Genomic DNA, 25,401 nt, shown 5'->3' with positions numbered 1-25,401 from the left:
CGAGGGAAGCAGAGTTGGAGCTGAGCGTGCCCAATTTGACTGTAGCATGGAGTGAGATTCCCAAAGGCTGGAGCTTTGGCCTTCTCACCCGCTCCAAGTTTGATCCAGTAGCATTCCAGTAGCGCTCACTTCAGGAGCTGAGGGCAAACCCGGCCCAGCATGCATTTGTAGTCTACTTGTATGCTGCTATAGCCCCTTGCCTTAGCTACTGTCATAGAGTTCGCTTAATATTTTCATAAAGAAACAAATAAAACACACAGGTGCTAAATCAAGGTGACTTACAAGATGAGGACCAAGAGCAAAAGGGGGAGTGCGATGATTTAGTTTCCACAACTAAAGAAGAGAGTAGACTAGAGTGCAATTGAGATTCCACAATGATTCTTTAGTTGTGGACACTAAATCATCATTGTGCAATCTCAATCGCACTCCACACTGCCCTTTCCCACCTGGATAAAAGGAACACCTATGTGAGAATGCTGTTCATTGACTACAGCTCACCATTCAACACCATCGTGCCCACAAAGCTCATCACTAACCTAAGGACCCTGGGACTAAACACCCCCCTCTGCAACTGGATCCTGGACTTCCTGACGGGCCGCCCCTATGTGATAACGGTAGGCAACAACACATCTGCCATGCTGATCCTCAATATGGGGGCCCCTCAGGGGTGCAAGCTTAGTCCACTCCTGTACTCCCTGTTCACCCATAACTGTGTGGGCAAGCACGACTCCAACACCATCATTTAGTTGGCTGACAACACAACAGTGGTAGGCCGGATTAGCGACAACCACGAGACAGCCTATAGGAAGGTCAGAGACCGGGCAGAGTGGTGCCAGGATAACAAACTCTCCCTCAATGTGAACACGTCCCAGCGCTTCTACACCTGCATTGCTTGCTGTTTGGGGTTTTAGGCTGGGTTTCTGTACAGCACTTTGAGATATCAGCTGATGTAAGAAGGGCTATATAAATCCACTTGATTTGATTTGATTTGATTCACATCAACGGGGCTGTCGTGGAGCCGGTCAAGAGTTGCATGTTCCTTGGTGTCCACATTGCCAACAAACTATCATGGTCCAAACACACCAAGCCAGTCATGAAGAAGGGCACGACAACACCTTTTCCCCCTCAGGAGACTGAAAAGATCTGGCATGTGTCCCCAGATCCTCAAAAAGTTCTACAGGTGCACCATCGAGAGCATTCTGACCTATTGCATCACCGCCTGGTATGGCAACTGCTCAGCATCCAACTGTAAGGCGCTGCAGAGGGTAGTGAGTACGGCCCAGTACATCACTGGGGCCAAGCTTCCTGCCATCCAGGACCTATATACTAGGCGGTGTCAGAGGAAGGCCCAAAAAATTGCCGAAGACTCCAGTCACCCAAATTGTAGAAAGTGTGTCATTGTAGCAAAGTATTTATAAACTAAAGATCAGATCTCTTAAACATTTTTTTCATTTTCATTCTATTATCTATACAATAGGCCATATTTGATTTTGGCCCAATAGGCCTGGCATATTCCCACGTTCAAGGAGGTTTTGTTTTGATTAGGTTATTTTGCCTAAAAACCTTTAGAAAAATAAATACAAACTCTGCATCTCTGCATAGTCTGGCAAGAGTGGCCAAAAGGGTGATTAGCATCCCCAGTGGCTCTACAAGTGTGGAGAGGATATTCTCCGCTGTGGGCCCGGCTCTCCAGGCACCATCGCATGAGCCTGAAGCCCCAGAGTGGCCAAACTCATGTTTATAAAAATGAATTCTAAAAATGAACTCAAAGGCACTGCTCCATGAGTGGGATTTCCAAACGCTCAACTCCCCTCACATGCTCTGGTCCCCATCCATCCACCCGCCCTAATCCTCTCTTCCCGGCTGGAAACCATGCTTCCCACCCCAACCCCCACCCAAAGAAAGCATGCCTCCAACCACTTCCCATCCCACCCAGTAACCGGGGTTGCTTATTGCACTCACCCCCAAAACTACCAGAGACCCCCCTGTACCACCCCTTCCCCATGGGCCTGAATGCAAAGAAAGTTACATTGGTTTGTATGTGTGGGGCATTAGCTGAGATTGTTCTTTACAGAATCAAGTATATTTGTCCAGGCCTCAATTGTTGCTTGACAATCATCATTCATTCTCGCCGGTGATAATTCTAATGTTATAACTTCTAATACCAGCAGCATACCACCCTGCATACCACTGCTGGCTTGCTTCTGAAGCTAAACAGGGTTGGTCCTGGTCAGTTCCTGGATGGGAGACCAGATGCTGCTGGAAGTGGTGTTGGAGGGCCAGTAGGAGGCACTCTTTCCTCTGGTCTAAAGAAATATCCCAATGCCCCAGGGCAGTGATTGGGGACACTGCCCTGTGTAGGGTGCCGTCTTTCGGATGGGACGTTAAACGGGTGTCCTGACTCTCTGAGGTCATTAAAGATCCCATAGCATGTATCGTAAGAGTAGGGGTATTAACACTGGTGTCCTGGCTAATTCCCAATCTGGCCCTCAAACCCTCACGGTCACCTAATAATCCCCAGTTTACAATTGGCTCATTCATCCCTCTCCCCTGTATCTATTCCCCAGGTCGTTGCTGCAAATGAGAATGTGTTCTCAGTCAACTTACCTGGTAAAATAAAGGAGAAATGAAAAAAAGTAACTGAATCCACTAGTTAAATGTGAAAGAGTGAGGTGGTTGCCATCTTAGAGCCAACTATTTTTCGCAGCAGTGCTGCCTGCCAGCAGTAATCTTCTGGGATTGATTGAGAGACTCAAAGGACTATCATCGTTAAGTAACATAATAGATGGAAAGCATTGAATATTGTAACCTTGCCCCAGAAGCATTTAACTGCAGGGAACTCCCACATCACATGAAGGAATGTTCCTACCTAATTTAGGTGACACAGTGAATAGTTGGGAGATGGGGCAAATTGAATTGTAAAATGGTTACTTGGTGTTAAATACAGCCTGTGAACAAATTTAAAATGTATAAATTGATGGTTTGGATTATGGGATGCGAAGGTTATATATTCTGTTCCAGTTAAAGGGTTGTTAAGATTCAATTAGATCTGTGGACTAGACTGTTTTAATGACTAGCTCAGAATATGAGCTTTCCAAAAGTTGTCTATATATTATAAATAGTCTTTTTGGGAGATGATTTATTTATAAATCCCATCATTGGCTGTTTCGGTAGTTGGGTTTCCCAAGAGACGCCATAGGCCAGCATAGCTGACTGAAATTATAAATATTATAGAAAAAGAAGTTGCTTGGTAATGTGTATGTATCTCTCACATTTTGGAATGTTCTCAAACCACTACATCGATAAGGGTACGATTTCCACATTTGGACCATTGTGGTAATGCAAAAGGGCATCCTCCAGATTGCAAGGCATTACTGAGGAATATTGAAGTATGAGCATGCCATTTTGATTCCCAGTTACATTGGTTTTCAATTTTATGTCAAATAGAAATTGTGTGAACAATAACAGGACCAAAGCTTATTTTAAATTGTTTATTTATCCCTATACTCAGCCAGGGGGCAGAAGAATCATGTCTAAACCAATTAAGGATGGGGCGAAATGCTCAAGCCTGAAAATACAACATTTGACATTTTGAAACAGATAGTTCTCCTACGTCTTCCCTGTTTGTAAATGTATACATTTTATCCGGGATAGTTTACCTTGTCATATATCTTTTAAAGCCACACTATACATTGTATCCCAATAGCCAGAAGAAGGAGCCATGGGAAGCATTGAACTATATGAATTCAGTCGTGCCAATATATTCATTTTAACAGTAGATCTTCTGCTGGTTAAAGCAACTGGGATATTATTACATCTACTGAGGTCACATTGAATTGATTTGAAGATTCTGTTAAAGTTTCTGGTAATTATTTAATCTAAAGAAGGAAATATATATAGTCCCAAATATTTTAAATAGGAAATGATTGGGATTCCATAAGTAGAGAGGGAGTCCTCCATCAGGGCCTTGAGAGACAGTTGGGCTGATTTGGTTAGATTCATTTGAATTGGATCGCCTTGTTTGCTGCTTCTAGTGACTCTGAACGAAGCAGAACAGATAGCGCCTGTTATAACTACAGCTGAGGGATTGGCATATATTATTTGAACAATTGGAGCCAATTCCCATATGTTCCAAAACAGACCATAGATATTACAATTCTATTCGATCAAATGCTTTTTCTGTATCAATAGATAATACAGCCCAAATAGCTGTTGTTTCTGATTAAGCATCTAAGATATGTATTAGTCGACAGAGATAAATAGTCGACAGAGATAAACACTTTTTAACAAACCCACTTTAGTCCGTGTGGATCAATTTGGGTAAATAAGTCTCGAGACGAGACAATAACATTTTGAAAAACAGTTTAATATCTGTGCTCATCAAAGATAGGGGGCGATAATGAGAACACTGGTGGCATCCTATCCTTTAAAAAAAAATAAAAGCTACATTTGTGCTGTGTTCACATCTCTCCTAAATGAACTCTTGTGAACACCTGTATTAATAATTTTGAGCAATAGTGGACCTAATTGATTCCAAAATGTTAAATAGACCTCAGGAGGTATATTGTCCCCTCCAGGTGATTTTCCTTTATCATGCTATCCATTGCCCTTTTGAGTTCATTGAGAGAGATTTGGGCTCCCAAATGGCTTCCCCTGTTAAGAGAAGAAGAGTTCTTAATTATTTTAGAAAGGCTCTATTCAATCAGATCCGCTTTAAGCGACATCCACAAAGCGGTTGTTTTTGATGGCGTCGGAGGTGGAACTGCATTGGAGCTGCCACATCCACAAGTGGCTCGTGGAATTATACCTAAAGCAAACCTTCTCATTTTCTGCACAAAGAAATCCCATGCAGACTTGTTTACAAGTTCAAACACTTGTAAAAAAAAAAAGAAAAAAAAAAGCTGAAATGTAATCTACACCTCGATTAGGATGATAGAAATCTTCCTTATTTAGCTGAATGATTTTTCAATTTGAACATAATTATTTTTATATAGTCTACAAATTTTGAACTTCTAACTCAAGTGGTGCAGGTGTGCTTCGTGACAAAGATCGCAAGAGCAGCTGCTCATTGATTTATGCAGGTGTCTGCTATCCCCGGTTAAGGCTTGATCTGATTGAATCTAGTCCTTAGTCTGGTTTGGTGTAGATTTACAATCAGAAGTGTACAGTTATTTATAGAAGCAGGAGAATCTTTGATTGATTAATTTGGGTTTTGATAGGTATTCCTCTGTTTCAGATTCAATAGTTGCTATATCAGCTAATTGATCATTACTGCGTAGTTTGTTGGTCAGTAAACAACTAGGACAATTACCATGGAAGTAATGGTTGAGTCTTACTCGATGGATGGCTATTCTGCTCTCTGTCTTATCAATAAATACAATTCTGTCAACTTTGGAAAGAGTAATACCTACCTGGTCTGAAAAGAGTGTTTGTTTAGAACGCTCTAACACAGTTAGCAACATTTCCAATTCTGATATCTTCATTCAACCCAGATGCAAATTCAGTTGCATTATTTTTAATAAAACCTTTGGTGGTATCCCATAGAATCTGGGTGTCATTAACCAAATTTCTATTGATCATTATACATTTATTTAGCTCAATTTCAAACTGATTACAGAAAGTAGGATTGTGTAGTAATTTTGTAATAATTCTTGTGTTTCTTTAAGGAGATTCTGAAATGTAAAGTATGAGTGTCACGCCCTGGTCGAAGTATTTTGTGTTTATCTTCATGTATTGGGTCAGGACAGGGTGTGGCATGGGGTTTTTGTAGTGTGGTGTGTTTTGTCTTGGGGTTTTGGTGTGTATGTATTGGGATTGTAGCTAGTGGGGTGATCTAGCAAAGTCTATGGCTGTCTGGAGTGGTTCTCAATCAGAGGCAGGTGTTTATCGTTGTCTCTGATTGGGAACCATATTTAGGCAGCCATATTCTTTGAGTTTGTCGTGGGTGATTGTCCTTAGTGTCCTTGTTAGTTTACACAAGTATAGGCTGTTTCGGTTTTCGTTTCGTTCTTTTGTTTTGTAGTGTTTGTATTAATTCATGTTTACGTTTGTTCATTAAACATGGATCGCAATCTACACGCTGCATTTTGGTCCGATCCTTGCTACACCTCCTCGTTCGAGGAGGAGATAGAAGAAAGCCGTTACAATGAGCTTGGTCAGGCAAGCTTATATGTCGAATTTCTAGGTTCTTGATGGAAGAAAATAGAGGTACCTTCAGAAAGTATTCACACCCCTTGACTTCTTCCGCCTTCTGTTTGTGTTACAGCCTGAATTTAAAATGGATTAAATTGAGATTGTGTCACTGGCCTACACACAATACCCCATAATGTCAAAGTGGAATAATGTTTTTAGATTTTTTATTTTTTTTACAAATTAATTAAAAATGAAAAGCTGAAATGTCTTGAGTCAATAAGTAGGCTAAATATAACAACATAAATGCAAGCCTAAACAGTCAAATATCCTCATTATTATTATTATTAGCAATAGTCGAAATAACCTTAAACATAGAAAAAATGTTCAATAAGTTAATTTTGTAGAAGTCTATGGGACTGGCCATCTATCCTAAACAGTTTAGCCCATAGGAATGCAATGTGCTGTAGCCCCAGTCTGTAGGTCACTTCAATATATTGTCCATTGTTCATTAATTGGTGTGTAGTCATCATTGTCTAAATGTCCTGGAACATATTCAATAAGTCCAATGTTCAGCAATAATAATAATATTAATAATAATACTGTTCCTTAACCCAATTGAGTTTGTTTCCTCATCGTTGCCTTAGGAGCACAGTCTTATAAAAGGTTTGGTATTTTCTTATCAACAAGACTCCTGGATCCAGTTCAGAAGCTATTCATTGATCTAAAATCTTTCATTTTAAGATTACAGCTGAATGCTTATCTCATAAAACAGACATTACATCAATCGTTAAATCTGCTCACCTCATAAACAGGCAGCGAAGAAGACCGTGCAATTACAATAACATAATTTGCTTGCCTTGAGGGATGTTGACAAGATGTATGGATACAACATGGATGGGAACCACAACCAGCATAGAACAGGCATACTGTATCTGCGGCCCAAAGAGCACCCTCTTCCCTATATAGTGCACTACCTTTGACCAGGGCCCGTAGGGTGTTATAGACAATGAAGGGCTGTGGTCATATGTAGTGCACTATATAGGGAATAGGGTGCCATTTGAGACACATCCTGTGTCTTTAGGCTGCCCGGGACCTTGAGGAGGCTTCCACGTCTGTCACAGGCACCACCTGCCTGGAAGAAATGAATGTACTGCTGGGTGCTTTATGGGCCATTGGATTCACAGATCCCTGTTCAGTCTCAGTCTCTTGTCGTGGATGTGCTGCAGCAGAATCCTCCCTCTCTGCTCAACAGTGTGGATGAGAGGTTTCAGGCCACGTGCCCCCCCTCGGCTCTCCCAGAATTGCTTGTCCATATACAGGGAGCTCAGGAGCATGCTCTCCAAACAGCCAGACTGGAGAACTGATACAGCTCTCTCTGGAAACCTGCCAGGAAAATACAGTAAGACTGTCAAATCCAGACAAATACCAGACAAAGGATATCAAACCCAACTGACTGAGCATATTGTGATGATGTGGCCTATTTTAGTTTCATCTACCAACAGTTATACTTCCTCTCTGAAGAATTCAGAAAGAAATAACAACAATGCATAGCTAGAGTTATGAAGATCCGCCCACTCGCTTCACTGGATTTAGGAAACACACATTAAGGCTGTGTGATGTGGGGTTGATGTAGGGTTCAACTGAGCTTCTGTACACTAAGGTGCTTCCTAAATGGCACCCAATTCCCTATATAGTGCAATACTTTTGCCCGGAGTTCTGGCAGACTAAGCCTATTTCCATGATCCTGTCTGTCTTTGAATAGAGATTGGATTATAGATGTTTGTACTCACTCATCGATGCCCTCTACTAAGCGGAAGTTGAGGTTGTCATGGGGATGATTTGGCCTGCCTGCATTGTCTATAAACACCAGTCTGGTAGGCTCTACCCTCCTCACCTGTAGAAAAAAACATAGACAGACAGTATAGTTTAGCATAAAGTATCATCAACACTAACTGTATCTCTTTGATAGATATTAATATAGTAATTATGAGATGAGATGAAGGCACGGGAGACTAACTTTAAGCTAGATATTACTTTTTTACACCTCTCACTATATATCACACTATAAATCAGTGACCAAAGTTTATTGGTCACATACACAGTTTGGCAGGTATTATACTGCACATCAAGAAGATAGACTAAGAATGATATGCACATCACAAGATACACTATATTACAGTGAGCTAGGTCAAGAATCCAGTATATAGATACAAAGTCAACTCCTAATCCTTTCTACAACAGCTGAAATAATAAAGCGTAATGTGCTTAATATAAGTGGAAAGAGGGAGTCATTTTTCCACAGAGCAGTTGTAAAAGAATAGTGATCATCTTTGTCCAACATCGGAATTCTCTTTGTTAAGAAGAAAAGGTCTGGATAGTAGTAATAATATGAATAAATGTAGAGGTCTGTTTACATTGTCCAATTAGATTATTTAGACAAGCCTCCTCATACACCTCCTTCAGGCTATTATTTTACATTATGTCCAAGTAAGTAAGTAAGCCTTGTCTGAGCCAGAATGGCCCATACATTATGTCCATATGATGTTTTCTTGGGTGCGATATGATAGTTACCAGGATGTGCACCAGCACTAGATCCTTTGAGTTCCTGCACTTGGTATGTAGCAGGTTCTCCACACATGGTTCTGCTGGGTCAGGCTGGAAACCGCAGCAGTACCGGTCCAGACGATCATTGACCTGCACGGGGGGATGGAAGAACATGGATGACTTGGGATTGATCATCAACAATGACTTTTCCATAGAATTACTGTACATACAGAACTGTGATTTATCGCAGGGGTTCACAATTGTTTTTGTTTTTACAATTCCTGATTGTATACCGATCTAAAACAACACATAAATCTGTGATTCTTTAGGCTAGAAACAAGCGGTATAACACTCAAGGAAGATACAGCTCTAATGCACATGGGATTATATTTGATTGGTCTCTATGACATTCAGAAGCTGAGCTACAACCTTCTAAAGTTGAGGAGTGAAAGAAATTGGACTATGTGTTGTTTTAGACTTTGCTTGGGAAGTAATCTTATACAATCTGACTCTGTGGCTGTCAATTGATCTATTCACTTTCTGCAAAATAGAATGTGAATAATTTAATTGAGTGTTTATATAAATTATCATAATAAAACATATTTGATAACGGTTTAGACTTAATTTTCTTTATCCATTATTATGATTATTATCATTAAAAAACCTAGAATTGCAGGAAATTAGCTTCAAAACAACACCATTTTCCTAGGTCCCGCAAATGAAACAAATTAATGTTTTACATGTGAAAAAGGGGGCCTGGTAAAAAAAGGTTGGGAGCTCCTGATTTATAGGATCTCTTCGGTCCTTTCTTTATAAAGAACTTCAGAACAGCTTTCCAAGAGGAAAATCAAGGGTGACTACAAGAAACAAGTAGAACATGTATTTACTTTCTGAAATCATCAACCATAGCAAATAACTCTTACCGCTTGTTTGCTATGCAGTCATTGATCATTTTGTTGACAGAAATCCAAATGCATCCAAGTAAGGCCTAAGTGTTGGTAGAGATAGTGACAGTTACAGCTTAAGCCTTTGGCATGAGAGCAGGAGCGAGAGGGAGGTGAGAGCAGGAGCGAGATGGAGGTGAGAGGAGGAGTGGAATGGTGAGAGCAGGAGTGGGGGGGTGGGGGTGAGGAGGTAGTTACTTGTGTGAGACAGACCCCTGCGGGAACTTTGACTACAGTAAAGAGGTGGATCAGTCATTATAGGTCAATCACCTGCAGTGAGGGCAAACCAGAGCAAGCTAGCGAAAGCAGTAAGACTGCTTCTTTTGCCACCTCATTTATTGCATTAAGTCCAATTCTATGAACAAGAATGCTATAGTAAAGCCAAACATTTAAGTGTACTTTAAATGTATATCTATTCTAACTTCAGGCTGACTTCTCTCCACTTCACCAACTTCAATAATCACTGTTAAAAGGAAGCTCTTTTTTCAAAGTTAACACCCATCATTTTGCATTTGTTCATGCATGTATGTATTCACAGCAGTTGTTTTTTTTTGTTGCATATTCACACCAAAAAATCCCTAAATATAATGACGCAACATCAATACCTGTGGTACCATTCTCTTCCTCATTATACCGCAGAAAAAAACAACTATCAGGGGAGGAAGGGAGCAATGTCATCCTTGTTGTTAAACTGAGAAGTGAAGGCATTGCCACACTCCTCTGAGTGTTACCAAGGTGAGATATGCCCCCAGGGCTGTCTGGGCCTCTCTGTGGTAAAACTCACACCACACCATTTCGCTTCACTTCTTTAGCGCCTTCAGGAGTTCTCACATCCCTACTACATTTCACCTTTACACTAGAATACACTCATTTGCGTAGGGACAGAGTACAAGAGTCTCCTGGATACAGTTCCAGTGTTGACATACAGTATTACACCATCACCAAGTCTCTGGGAAACAGGACATGCTATTAAGGTCTATATCACACACAATAACATCACAAGTAAAACAACAAGCCTACTCACAACTAATTCATAGCAATATATCAGTAGCCTTCTTAGCCTACAATGGAAATTCAAAGCATCCAAGGCAATGACCAACAACAAGGACACTTGGCGCAAGGTCCTCTGTCTCCTCTGTACTCCCCAGGCGAAGTGCGTGTGTGACTGTGTGTCCTTCACACTGTTCCCCTTGCTAATTGGTGTTAGGTTCCACATCAGAGCCATTAGATGTGTTAAATGAGCAGGTAGGAACAAGTGTTACAGGGTCCCAGTCAGCAATTCCACTGAATCAATACAATCAATACAATGCTATTAACAGTTGGCCATGTTACAAGTATTGACTTCTGCAAAGAGACTACTCATGTATTATTCATACAGTGGCTCCCCGCATCCCAAATGGCACTCTATTCCCTATATAGTGCACTACTTTTGATCAGAGCCAGTCAAATCTAGTGCACTATTTAGGAAATAGGGTTCCATTTTGTATTCAGCCACTATTATCTCCCCCCACAGTTCAATTCCATTCCATCTCACAGAGAAAAGGCCGTCTTTAATTATCTTAATCAGATTTTTGTACAGCTGAGTTGGTTCAGTGGCTGGCTGTTCTATTGATAGTTTTCTATTTTTAATAGAATGGGTAGCATGGATAAAACGCTATAATAGCCTCCAAAGTGAGAGAATATAGATTGAACACAATCAAAGAACGCAATTTGTGACTCATTTCTTTTAGAGACATTTTCCAATAGTTTTTGTTTGCTCGGCCTCTTTTCCTTCTCATTGTGAGTTATTATTTTCTGAAACAATATGTATTCTGCCCCCAATCTGTATTGGCTATGTAACGATGACTGTTCACCCTGCAGTAACAAAGTAATGGATAGAAAATGTAAGCACCATGACATTTTTTCTAAATGCTTTGTTTACTATGTGGTGTCCTTCATCCCCATAATTTTTCTGCCAGTCATAGACCACCCTTTTCAAAGAGCACCTAATACTAAGTCTCCATGGCCTTGTAGTTTTCACCCATCAGAGCGCACCAGCACACTCTTTATTTCTTCTGGGGGGGTTTTCTAAACAAAGAAATTGACTTTCTTTTGGCTATAGAGACAGATAGCGAGAGGAGCAGCTGCTATCACTTTCCTCTCAGTCCTTCCTAATGTGGACTTAGGCATCCGTGATTGCCAAGCATCACCATGGCAACCCTGACTTTGACTTCACACTGCCAGGGGCCAGACATTGGGTCTTTAGAGGCCTGATGAAGACCGAGACTGGTGTGTGTGTGTTTGTGTGTATCAAATATTGCACATTGTACTCTGTCTATACCATACGTACCAACTCTATCTTACTTGCAATAAACATCATTGGGTTGTTGGCTTCATTGCCACCTCTCATTCCCTAACGGGAGCTTAGATATTCCCCATGCAGAGTTAGACTGACATACTACTCCATTTAGAGTGGGACTGTGGCAGAGCTGGCTTTATCAATCCCATATTAATTACATCCTCTCAGGATGTCTCAGCTTTACACACACACACACACAAAATGATCCTCCATCTGGCTCTTACAAGGACCATGAGCCATCATTTCTTACACAATAAAGATCTCCAACTTCATTATAAATCACTGGCAGATCATAAACGAGTTTGAAGCTAAATTAGAGACAAACATTGTGTTGATTTTTTATGGAACTGCGCTGATACATGAATCTACTGTAGTAGGGAGAATGATAATGTTCATTCATCTAGTAGGAAGAATGATAATGACTTATTATTTTGCATGGCTAGTAAGCTGACGGGATGCACTCACCATGAAAAAACATAATTATCTGATAATCAAGTACATTTATCGCTCCAGACAGAGAAAGTCACACTCTTTTCATTGGCCGGCATCTTTTAATCTAAGGCAGTTTAGTGAGTAGAGTTCTTCAGATGATAATCCAGTGCTCAAATAGGCTCATTATCAAGGACTGCCAGCCTACTATTAGACGAGGGTGGTGGATTTCATCCAGTGAGAATGTTCTTTAATATAAATGCAAAACAAGAGCTGAATCCCAAATGGCAAACTATTTCCTTTGTAGTGCACTACTTTTGACCAGGGCCCATAGCACCATGACTTTTTTCAGGCTGCCTGACCTCATGAGTCCTTATCAACTGGGCCCTCCATAGTGACGTTAAGTGAATCACTAGCTAACTGTCAGTTTATACAGCGTACTGGAATAACAACTTTACAGAACTTACATCTCTCAAGGTGAGGTGAGATTTCAATCAGAACTCCAGTCTATGCATTATTTCCATAGGTTGTCTTCACATGGTGTGATTGAAAGGATATAGAACGCTATCAGTTTGGATGTGTATGTTTGAGTGGCACATCAGGATAAAAATGAGTTAAGGTTATGGATAAGGTTAGGGATACGGTTAGGAATTAAGATCGGGTTAGAATGCCTGACATTAGGAGCCATATAAAATCTAACAGTCACATATTCACTACCTATCAGTTTTTCTGATCTCTTTACTCTAGCCAATGTATCTCTTAAAAGTTCAAATCAATGCTATTAATAAGTTAAATAAAAGGGTTTAACAAGTGTGATTGGAGGATACAGCGTTATCAGTTGTTCTATACAGTGTACCTGTAGGAGGAAGTCAAAGAGTGCCAGGCGCCCCCACTCCGCATGGTGAACCCCCACACAGGGGGTCTCGTTGAGGGCCACACCGCTGCCACTGCCACACCTGGCCCTCAGCAGGCTCTGGTACTGGGGCCAGGTGAGAGGGAACGAGTTCTGGTCATTGTCATCATCAGCCAGGTGCTGGATGCCTGGGTCCCACCACACCACGGGTCTGGCTGCCCCTCTGGTGTATTTATAAGGCAGGATGTCACTGTGGAAGTCCCTGAGCACTGTGGGCAGACTCCTGTTCAAGCCGAGAACACGGTCTAAATGGAAAGCGAAGACTTCGAACCAGTCGTCTGGACGTTTGATCAGGGCACACAGACCCTGTTGGCAGTGCCCACTGTGGTCAGCCAATGGAGCCCCAAGAGAAGGGGGATGATGAGGGGCACCCAGCCCTACATGGAGGACCTGTCCATGGGCTGGGACCCTGGCCTTACTGACAACCTCACTGCTCGAGAGGAACTCCATCTTGTGAATGTCATCCTTGCTGAGCCATGGCACAGAGTCAGTGTCCTCAGTCCTTATTCTCCGCGTGTCAGTGTCTGGAAACTCCCTCTCTCCAGCTGACATCTTACACCAATGGGACCCCCCCTCACTCCCTTTCTCTGCCGCTGCTGCTGTTTCCGCTGTGGGCCGGGTCTCTTTACGCCACGAAGGCTGTCTGTCACGTTTCCTGAGTTGTCTGGGGACCTTTTTCACAGCCTGCTGCTTGGTTAAGTTCTTCCTCCCTGCCTTCCCTGCCTGCCCGGTGTGCCCCTGGTCCTGTCTCTGTTCATCTGGAGTACATTTGTGCTCAGAGTCAGACAGGCCGAGGTCTGCAGTAGAAGGGAGGCTATGGCTACGAGCTACAGTTTGAGGCACGGCTGGGTGGACGTTCTCTTGTCTGGGAAGAGGTGGTGGTTGGGTGGAGAGCTCTGAACCACTGCAGTTGGTTAGATGGCTTCCATCATGCCTTATTAGCACAGCATTGACTGTCAATGGCGGGGTATCATGTTGTTTGTCTCTAATAGAACTTGGTGGAATCTCTTTCTTCTCTTTCCTTTTGGAGGCGATGCCCTTAGTTTTACCATTCTTCTTGTAGTTGCTGTGAGTTCTCTCACCTGTCATGCTAGCTGCTCTCCTATCCAGTTTGGGCTGGTCCTTCACCAGGTGATGCTTGGAGGACTCTTTGATTTTGTCATTCTGCTTCCAACCTCCACTGTGACCGTTGAGGGGTAGAGGAAGATGGTGGTGGTGGTGAGGGGCCAATGTGGCCCTTTCCCTGGGTCTTGCCCTCGCTCTATACCCCTCAGCTCCAGCAGAGCTCAGGCCTCGTGAGGGCAGCCTGCGTGTCTCAGAGTGGGGGAAGGGGAGGGTGTTGATTACCACCACAGACAGGGTAAAGAGGAGGAGGAAGGCCCACACTGCCCACCTCTTGCAGCAGATCTTGGACCACATTCTTAAGGCCTGCATGCATGGGAAACAGGAAACAAAGAGAAAGTTAGGTCTGTAGTTGGGAGCAAACCACCAAAAAGCCATGATTATAATGGAGCAGAGCTATAAATAAAATATATTTACTCTCTAAATTGGTCGGTCACTTGAACTGAACAGCTCAGATTACAGTATGTGTTTACAGAAGAGGAAACTTAAATCTCTCAGAGAAATGCAAATATCAGTACACAGACTGAAGGACGAGGGTAAACAAAAAAATGAAACAACCTGTGTTTCAAAAAAATATATAGATTTGGTAAGTTATTCTGTTAAAACACTAAGGTGAGAGAGAAAGAGATTGAGAGTTGATCCACATGTATCTCGTTTACACTCAGACAAGTGTAAATAAAGCCTTTTTCAGCCATTAGCTGGGCTTTCCTCTGCTTATACTGTAGGAAAGTTACAGTTACTGAGCTGAGACAAATATTATGGCACACACATAGATATTGTAGCATTCCCTTCTGCACGCCAGACCATCCAGAATGTGCTGACAGATACTGCGTGCCAAATGGTATATAGTGGACTCCTTTTGACCAAGGCCCATAGGGAATAGGGTGCCATTTGGGACACAGACAGATTCTGGATGGCTTACTTCTACTACAGCCTCTGTGATGATGAATTACTTTTCTGTGGCATAGGCCTAAATACAAACCTGTCCCATTCCATAAAGTCTCCATCGCATATAGAGTATGTATGCCATAGAGATGAATCCATTCAGATGGATCTCTATGGAATATCTTCTCAATGTTATTCAAACCTATGGTAAATCCAGAGGCAGTTATTTATCTGAATCACCTATCAATGAAAGGATTAGGCTATTGTATAGAGCTATAGAGGCTATGGTATAGAGCTATAGAGGCTATGGTATAGAGCTATAGAAGCTATGGTATAGAGCTATAGAGGCTATGGTATAGAGCTATAGAGGCTATGGTATAGAGCTATAGAGGCTATGGTACAGAGCTATAGAGGCTATGGTACAAAGCTATAGAGGCTATGGTATAGCGCTATAGAGGCTATGGTATAGCTATAGAGGCTATGGTATAGCTATAGAGGCTATGGTACAGAGATATAGAGACTATGGTACAGAGCTATAGAGGCTATGGTATAGCGCTATAGAGGCTATGGTATAGAGCTATAGAGACTATGGTATAGCTATAGAGCCTATGGTATAGCACTATAGAGGCTATGTTATAGCGCTATAGAGGCTATGGTATAGCTATAGAGGCTATGGTGTAGAGCTATAGAGGCTATGGTGTAGAGCTATAGAGCCATGACTACATGGAACTCTCTTCCACCTCAGTTAAACCAAGCAATAAAATCAGAAATAAAATCACCCAAAAAACAACACCTCATGGCACTACGCTGACTTTGAACACACACACACACTCACACACACACAAGCAACAACACATTATTCTCAGTAATATAATATAGTATTGTAAATTTGTAATGTAATAATGGAACAAAGTAAATTTATATGATGTTTTGAATTATGTAATGTTTCATTTCTGTTTGGACCCCAGGAAGAGTATCTGCTGCCTTGGCAACAGCTAATGGGGATCCTAATAAAATAATAAAGACTAAATATTATGGTTCCATTCGATCTTCACATACAGTTGAAGTCAGAGGTTTACATACACTTAGGTTGGAGTCATTAAAACTCGTTTTTCAACAACTCCACAAAGTCAATTTGGGTCAATTGGAGGTATACCTGTGGATGTATTTCAGGGCCTACCTTCAAACTGAGTGCCTCTTTGCTTGACATCATGGGAAAACGAAAAGAAATCAGCCAAGACCTCAGAAAAAAAATGGTAGACCTCCATAAGTCTGGTTCATCCTTGAGAGCAATTTCCAAACACCTGAAGGTACCACGTTCATCTGTACAAACAATAGTACGCAAGTATAAACACCATGGGACCACGCAGCCGCCATACCGCTCAGGAAGGAGACACGTTCTTCTAGAGATGAACATACTTTGGTGCGAAAAGTGCAAATCAATCCCAGAACAACAGCAAAGGACCTTGTGAAGATGATGGAGGAAACAGGTACAAAAGTATCTATATCCACAGTAAAACGAGTCCTATATCGACACAACCTGAAAGGCCGCTCAGCAAGGAAGAAGCCACTGCTCCAAAACCGCCATTAAAAAATCCAGACTACGGTTTGCAACTGCACATGGGGACAAAAATCGTACCTTTTGGAGAAATGTCCTCTGGTCTGATGAAACAAAAATAGAACTGTTTGGCCATAATGACCATCGTTATGTTTGGAAGAAAAAGGGGGAGGCTTGCAAGCCAAAGAACACTGTCCCAACAGTGAAGCACGGGGGTCGCTGCATGTGCTTTGCTGCAGGAGGGACTGGTGCACTTCACAAAATAGATGGCATCATGAGGAGGATAATTATGTGGATATATTGAAGCAATATCTCAAGACATCAGTCAGAAAGTTAAAGCTTGGTCGCAAATGGGTCTCCCAAATGTACAATGACCCCAAGCATACTTCCAAATTTGTGGAAGGACAACAAAGTCAAGGTATAGGAGTGGCCATCACAAAGCCCTGACCTCAATCCCATGGAACAGTTGCTACCAAATACTAATTGAGTGTATGTAAACTTCTGACCCACTGGGAATGTGATGAAAGAAATAAAAGCTGAATAAATTATTATCTCTACTATTATTCTGACATTTCACATTTCACTAACTGACCTAAGACAGGGCATTTTTACTAGGATTAAATGTCAGGAATTATTAAAAACTGAGTATAAATGTATTTGGCTAAGGTGTACGTAAACTTCCGAATTCAACTGTACATACAGTATTATTATGAATATAACTTAGCTTCTTCCATGTTTTTGTTTCTAATCTTTTCTATTTTGTCTGAGTTACATTTAGATGAAAATTTGAATATTCTCCTCTTTAACCAAGCCACTCTCTGAGTGACAGCCAGAAACTGCCATCAAGGATCAGCTTTACGGGCCCACAATGCAACTCTACTGTTTATATAACCAATAGTAGGGGAAAGCAGTCATCTCTCAGAAAGACAACCTACATCAGCTGTCCCTCTGCCTGCCTCTCTCCTGTTCTCTCCTCCTCCCTCTCTCCTCTCTCCTCTCTTTCTCTCTGAGGGAATTCGACGGAAGGAATGTTTCAAACCCATGAGATATTTTCCCAGTCGGTGGCTGACGACAGTTTTACAGCTTTCACATACCCCACCTGTGAATGGATTTCCTTATGCTCTTCTGAAAGAATGTCATGCCAGTAGTTCTGACTGAGTCAGGGGTCCTGATGGGCTTTTAGATGTCTGTGGAGATCCCTGTCTGAATAAGATCTACTACTTACCCAGCTGACTCATAGGACGCAAAAAAATCAACACCTAACCCCCAGGCATATGTGTAGATCTGAGATAGTTGGATAGGTAGAATATAGTATACCACCAGAATATGGTGGTAGCTCCATCTTGCCCTCTGATAGACCAGGTGAAATTCCCGCCAAATTGCTTGCACCTGTCCAATCCTCTCACATCTAAAGAAGTGTCCATAGGTTGTATCTCTATGGATTAATTTGCATAAGATATGTCCTGCACCTATACTGTACTGTAAATTGTAATAAACTCCTGAGCAGCAGAGATATTCTTTGGCGGTGGGTGGATGAAGCTTCACTGTGCCGCGGTCCAACACCCTCACTTCAGTGACGCACTGCACCAGCCTCCACCTGGCAAAGCCAGAAGACTCACTCACACTCGCTGATGAAACCTGCTCTCCAAGAACACATTATACATGTTCCAACATCCTGGAATTTTGTGGAAGTGACACAGCTGCACCCTGTCTTGAGCCTTTCCAAACCCTGCACAAAAGTAGTGCACTACATAGGGAATAGGGTGTCATTTGGGATGTAAGCCAAGTATCAGATCAGTTTGTTTTCCCAGTGGTTTGACCAACCGGCTCTAATTAGTGGTCAGGCATGTAGCACCTTGTGTGTCTGTGTGTCTGTGTGCCTGTGCGACTGTTGTGTCTGTGTGCCTGTGCGACTGTTGTGTCTGTGTGCCTGTGCGACTGTGTCAACATGAAGACATCTTGTTGATTTTTTTGTGGCTTTAGCACTTCTCTATAGCAGACATGCACTTCAAGGGGGTATGATACACAGGTCAACACCAAACCACAGCACAGAAAAACAAGACAAATGCCTTGGTGTCACGTTTGATAGGAATTTTAATCATCACAAAAACAAAATAGTTTGAATTTGACACAAAGTTATTGTTGTATTGCATGGCTTCAGTTGAATGGTTTTCAACTCACATGCTATATGATCTGTTTCATGGCCACACAACACATCTTAGCACCTATGTAACACAAAGAACACTAGAAGAATACAGAAAGTATACAGTAGCTTAACTTTATTGAGTGGAGTCATCCTCGTCAATTACCTTTCTTGCAGTGATCTTTACCAATATTTGTTCAGCATTTGTCTGTGTTCCATGTCAGTCTAATGCCAGCTATGATAACCGCGAGGCTGGACTCCTAATAGGCTGTAGCCTCCCACTCGTTTCAGCAGGCCAGGTGTCTGATGCTGTTACCTTCTGGTCCATTCTTTTTACATCTCTTCTCCTTTAGTAGACGGAACGCTTGAGGACAGGTTTGCAGGAATGCTGAGACATGCAACAAATGCTTTACATGATTCAAAGAAGATTAGGAGAAAATCTGTCTCATTATTTTCTGTGTTTAGCGGAGAGGGGGAGGAGGAGAAAGAGGAGAGGAAGGGTGGAAAAAAGAAAGGTGGAGGTAGGGATAGAGGGGGAGGAGGTGAAAGAGGAGAGGAAGGGTGGAAGAGAGAAAGGGGGAGGTAGGGATAGAGAGGGGGAGGAGGAGAGGAAGGGTGGAAGAGAGAAAGGTGGAGGTAGGGATAGAGAGTGGGAGGGGAGAGGGAGAAAGGGCGAGGGTGAATACTGTCGACGAATAGCACTAATATTACACAGAGAATAGCATCTGAAAAGAGCTCCTGAAGTAGTCTTGTTCAGTGGGAGGAGAACAGACTGGCTTGGTGGTCAGGCTTTAGGGACTGTCACAGTCATACTCTGGAAAAGCACTGGGCTGCAGCTCTATTAGCATAACCACGTACACTAGCATGTGGAGGGAGGCTCTCTCTCTTTCCTGCTGATACGTTGCAGTTAATCACCCATTACGAATGAAACTCCTGCATGGCAGAACAAAGGAGTAAATTATCTCGCCATTCTACCATGGCAGAACGGATACACTGTGACTACACACAGAATATTACTCAGTTAATGGGCATGTATGAATTGTATGTGTGAAATTGTGTAAAACTGAAAATGTGTGTCTGTCTGTCTGTATGGGCCCAGGAGGTTTAGGGGGTATTAACATTTTCTAACATGAAATGAATTGCTTCTATGTTCATGTAGAGTATTATTGTGTGCATTAAATAGATGTTCTAGTCAGAGGGAAAATGTATGTCTCACATGACCATTTAGCCCAGCGCTGAGGTAACTTTGAAAGAGAAAAATAAGCGAGAACCTCCCTTTCAATAAACCGCATACAACGAAAAGGTTAACAAAGAATGCAATAAATCCACAGACTGCTTTGTAAAACCACACAGAACATCACAACAAACAATTCTGCTGTAGTGTTGACTGGTGAGTGGTGAGGGAGAACAAAGTCCATCATCTGACAGTAATATGACATGATGGCATAGAAAAGGCAGCATGAGATCTCTCCACTGATATCAGACTGGGGAAGACCTTAATTGAATCAGTCACCACATCTCTGCTGCCTGAGAGATCACACTGACCGGAAGTGTCACGGAGCAAAACATTATGCAAGATGGCTATACTGAAAGGAAAGGAATAAACTGTGTGGTTGGTTGAACACAGATTCATGAGGGAGAGTGAGAGAGAGAGGAAGTGGTGTTTTGAAAGTGTACTAGAGTGGAAGTAGTAATGCACATTACGCCCTAGGCTGGATTAAAGTAGTCTTACTGGCAACACACACACACACACACACACACAAACACTCTCTCTCGCTCTCTCTAGATTTATAGCAATGGTGAGTTCCAAGTGACCTTGACAATACCTGATGATGCATATTTCACTGCAACGACCCCATCCCATGGGAAAAGAAACCTGCTCGTCCCATAGACTAAAATGTAAACTGATGCTCATCATTCTCCTCCCCAGTCAGCATCAGCAATATCCTCCTTTCCACTGGTCTCTTACTATACCACAGAGAGCCATTCTCATAATGGGCTAGTCATAGGTCTATATTCTGCTTTATACCCCGGGACCTGGGAGAAAGAGTGGTGAGATAGGGGCCCAAACCGAACAACAGTGCTTTTATTGTCCTCTTTAACTGAGCCTCTCTCTGAGTGACAGCCAGGCTGATACAGGTGTCCTTCTTCGCCGCACACAGAGAGACCTTCAGTGTAATGACTTGATGATGTTAATCTACAAAGGGAACTCTGCAGGTGTGTGAGAGAAAGAGAGGACAGATAGAGTGAGAGAGTGAAAGAGAGATGGGGAGATAGAGAGGGGAAGAGGAGAAGTGGGGCAACCATCTGCTGCTTAGCCTGTCCTGTGAGCGTGTGTTTGTGTGTGTATGAGTGTGTGTGTGCCTGTGTGTATACGTGTCTGTGTGCATGTGTGTGTGTGTGTGTGCATGCGTGTATATGATCAGCAACACCTCTTTGTTATGGCAGAGGCGTCAGTACTCAGTAAAGGAGTGTGACAACAGCCGATCTGCTGCAGTAAATGATTCACTCAGTGTGAGACTGAAGAAGTCAGCCCAGTGCTGGTTATATCAAGTAAACACAGACACAAAATAGACAAATAGAGACCACTATACATATTCTACACACACACACACACACACACACACACACACACACACACACACACACACACACACACACACACACACACACACACACACACACACACACACACACACACACACACACACACACTCCCGAGCAGCGAGCAGAGCAGGGCCTGCCTGGAGAGATAGGTGGGGAGAGCTCTGAATCACTGTTAAGATCCTGTTATCACAGTAGTCAAGTCACCGAAGGTTTTCTGAATGACAGAGGAAAACATCCTTAAGTGTGACAGGCAAACTGTATGTGCAGTACTGTATGGATGGATGTGTGAGATACAGGAGAGTCATGATCCAAACATTCCCAAAGGCTATACTGCCACTGTGTCAAGAGGAAAATCTACAAGGTAAAGCCTACAAGACAAGAGGATCAGTGTAGCCTATAGTGAGGTCATCAGTCAGTTACTTGTCAAGATATACCCAAAGAACAATGGCAATTTGAGCAGGACACTTTTGTGCATTTATTTGCACTTAATGTAAAATATTTCAGTTATTCAAATGATGTATGAGAGCAGCATGTCCTAGTGTGATTTTGAATTACAAATTGATATCACCCACCTGCAGTATAAACTGCTTAAGGTCAATTGACTGTCCTGTGGCAGTGTGGCTAGCTGCTGATAACATTGTATTCTATGCATGTAAATGAATACTGACAACTGACTTCCCATGGGGCACACCGTTGATGCATTTAGCCGGCTGAATACATATGTGATTTATTACACACGCACACACACTCACACAGACACAGACACGTTAATCAGGAGCCTTAATAGTAGTCAGTGAGGCGCTGCTCTTTGCAGCGCCCTTTATAGGCCCCGGGCCAGACCCTGCCTGCACGGAGATAAATAATGGGACCGACTTGAGAGCATGTTTGCCCTTTCAATTGTTGCAAATTGAAATAATCTAAACCTTTCACAAAAAAGCCTAGTCTAAACAATTTGATTTAATTGTCATGCTTCCACCAATCACGCATGTTAGTAAATTAAGGAATGATGCCTAGTGATATATGTTATAAACGCCAGGCCTTAGTTACAGCTATGAAAAACATGAATCCCCTGAGAAAGAATGTTCTAACCATATGGCTGCAGTGTGTGAGCACATTTAAGAAGGTCTGCTTTTAATCTGACACACCATGGCAAGAGAGGAACTTCAGAAGAAGGATGTTAGAAAGAAGGATTACATTTTTGGTGGAACATTGGCCCAGAATAAGCAACATTACATTCTTTCATCATCAGAATGCAAAAACACAAGACAAAAGCTTGATTTACCAAGCAAATTCACCGCTATTTGGTGATAGAAACCTCCTGCCAGACTTCTCCTCCCCTCCCATCATCTCCTCTCCCCTCCTGCAAATGTATTTTCTATGTGGATTACTGAGATTATAAGCAATCTACAACCCGTCAGCGTTTTTCCTGGTCCCCAGTTGGACCAACCTGTTTTTTTCATCAATAAATACACTCTGGAAACCTTAGTATCACACACAGTCCTGCAGCCACATCACCGGACTAATCTAACCACCAACCTTTTACCAGGAGCCATCTTTCCCCTAATGCTCTCTGGGACTGGGAGATGTAAAGTCGCTCCAAACCCATCAGGCCTCATAAAACAGGAGCTTGTAGCCAGATCTCAGAGCTGTTATGACATGTTCCTTACTTCCTAGTGAATATGCCAGCTCACGAGGTAGAATTCCTGCACAGTGCACACTGAAACCTATGAAAGTGTATGTGTATAGGTTCTACTGATCACACACACACACACACACACACACACACACACAAAAAAACAGATGAAAAGTGTGTGAGTTACAAAAGTTCAGACGCCAGTGTTTGGATGGTAATTTTGCCTACTTCACGCAGTCCTACTAGAACATATAAAGAGATCCATAGGTAGGCCTACTGTAGAACCTGTTTAGGACTAATATGAAACTGTATTTGACTCCAGTCTTTTCATCACAATTCAATCATTTTAAGTACTTAACCTTATCTTTAGTCTATGGCATAAGGGAAACCTAATGTTAAGTGTTAAGAGGGCGTTGTTTTGCCCCCCTGAACTGCAGTGGTGTGGAGTCCTGTCCTCCTAACAGATTTACTTGGAAGCCAATATTACATGGGTCATTCATAATGCATTGAGACAAGCACTCCATCCTGTCTGAGACAGGAACCATGGGATTATTTGGACAGCTCTGCGTCGAGACCTACTGCCTGGAATATGCTGTTTGACAACGGTTGGCCTTCCCTTTAAGTGCACAAAGTTACGGTGCTGCTTTCACTTTCAAAGCAAACCCAGGAACTGAAATCCCAGCTGAGAATACAACCATGGATGGACGGCACTCACACTGCCCTGTGTCTAACCAATATGCTGTGGGGTTTGCGTTTTTTTGTGTGCCTGAGCACAGCAGTGAATTCCAATGGGGCCCCTTGAATGACTTGAGGCAGACTTGAGGTTGAGGGTGTAGTCAGTGCATGCTTGTGTTTGAAGAGAAAAGATGCCTCTCTCTACCTCACTTGAGCTGGCTGAGCACAGAAACATTGCATGCAGATGGAGCTGATCACTATTCAAATACAGTCTAAGGTGCCAAACACTTTTTTTGTTGTTGCCAGGAGTGAAGTAGTGCTCCTCAAAATATAAAAAGAACACAATAACTAACAGGTCCAATAAATGAGAAGTTGGAGTTATTCTTGGATTCCACGGTGCTGTTCAAACCAGGGTCTCCTTTCTACATGTATGGAATCAATTAAGAAAATATGAGACTGCAGGAACTGGCTGGTGGAACTGGGAGACTTGATTCCTGATCACCCAGTTGAAAGAGTGTTTTGACTAAAACGTTTTCTGTGAGTGGGTTTACTATCAACTTGAATATTTGTAAGGCATGAACATATAATTTTCTATCAGATTAATATCATACATTCTCATGCTTTCTCAACATGCAAGATAATCAGAATATTAACGTTTATTACTTCTAGTTTCTCCACTCATTCTACTGATACTTTTACCATAAGTAATGACACTTCACAAACGACCAGGAGTCAGTGCACAACAGACAGAATGGATAGTGGAAGTCAGTCAGCTCTTAATGCTGGTGTGTCAAAATATGAGCAATAACAAATGCTCTGAGCTGACCACTTTCTTGCTTATTTTCCTTCAGGCTAAATTGGATTACAATTCCGTATCACATGAAATAAAGGCACATAATCATTTCGGCGATAGTGTAGCCTACAGATAGAATTGATTTAGCTGTTTTAGCCAAACAGTTTGGAAGTTCGCTATTCTGCAACTTTATCGAGAACAGAATAAACATAATTGCAGCAAGAGTATGCAAATTCAGCACCTTCACGTGAATGCATAGCCAAAACAAAAGTTTGAAATTGTGCTATCGGGCAGCAAAAGGAGAATTCTGATTTAAGGAAACATGAACCACACTTACCATCGTTTTCCCCACCCGGGTGCATTCCACAAGGAACGTTTACAGCCTTTACTATAGTGCAAACACGTCCAGTGACGCCATGTAGATATGGTTACACAAACTGTATTGAAGACTGGACAGCATTGGTTCTGAAGATGCAGCGTGCATAAAGTCTCCAAGCCCCTCCACAATGCTTTTTCCATATACACTTTTGAGCTATGCTTCATCTCCATCTACAGGCTACATTGCGGTTGTCATTATTGTAGGGTACCTTGGCATTAATAAAGGTAACAATACATCTCGCAAATCACAATACTTAAGCAGTCTCCAGTACGTTTCAGTGGCTTCAAACTTTTGTGGTAGCCTACT

General features: G+C 42.2%; 1 protein-coding gene across 1 annotated transcript; it reads right to left on the bottom strand.

Moving 5' to 3' along the window:
- Positions 1-6,928: 6,928 nt before the first annotated feature.
- LOC139380327 (Golgi-associated kinase 1B-like) lies at positions 6,929-25,401 on the bottom strand. Its single transcript, XM_071122935.1, has 5 exons — positions 25,054-25,401; positions 13,244-14,728; positions 8,704-8,826; positions 7,923-8,026; positions 6,929-7,515 (listed from the first exon to the last, which is right to left on the bottom strand). The coding sequence occupies exons 1-5, from the start codon at positions 25,054-25,056 to the stop codon at positions 7,311-7,313; spliced, it is 1,920 nt and encodes a 639-aa protein (XP_070979036.1). The 5' UTR covers positions 25,057-25,401; the 3' UTR covers positions 6,929-7,310.

The sequence above is a fragment of the Oncorhynchus clarkii genome, chromosome 2 (genome assembly GCF_045791955.1).
Source record: "Oncorhynchus clarkii lewisi isolate Uvic-CL-2024 chromosome 2, UVic_Ocla_1.0, whole genome shotgun sequence".
Classification (NCBI taxonomy): Eukaryota; Metazoa; Chordata; class Actinopteri; order Salmoniformes; family Salmonidae; genus Oncorhynchus; species Oncorhynchus clarkii.
The sequence above is the reverse complement of the archived record's forward strand: the minus strand, read 5'-3'. Positions and strand labels throughout refer to the sequence as shown.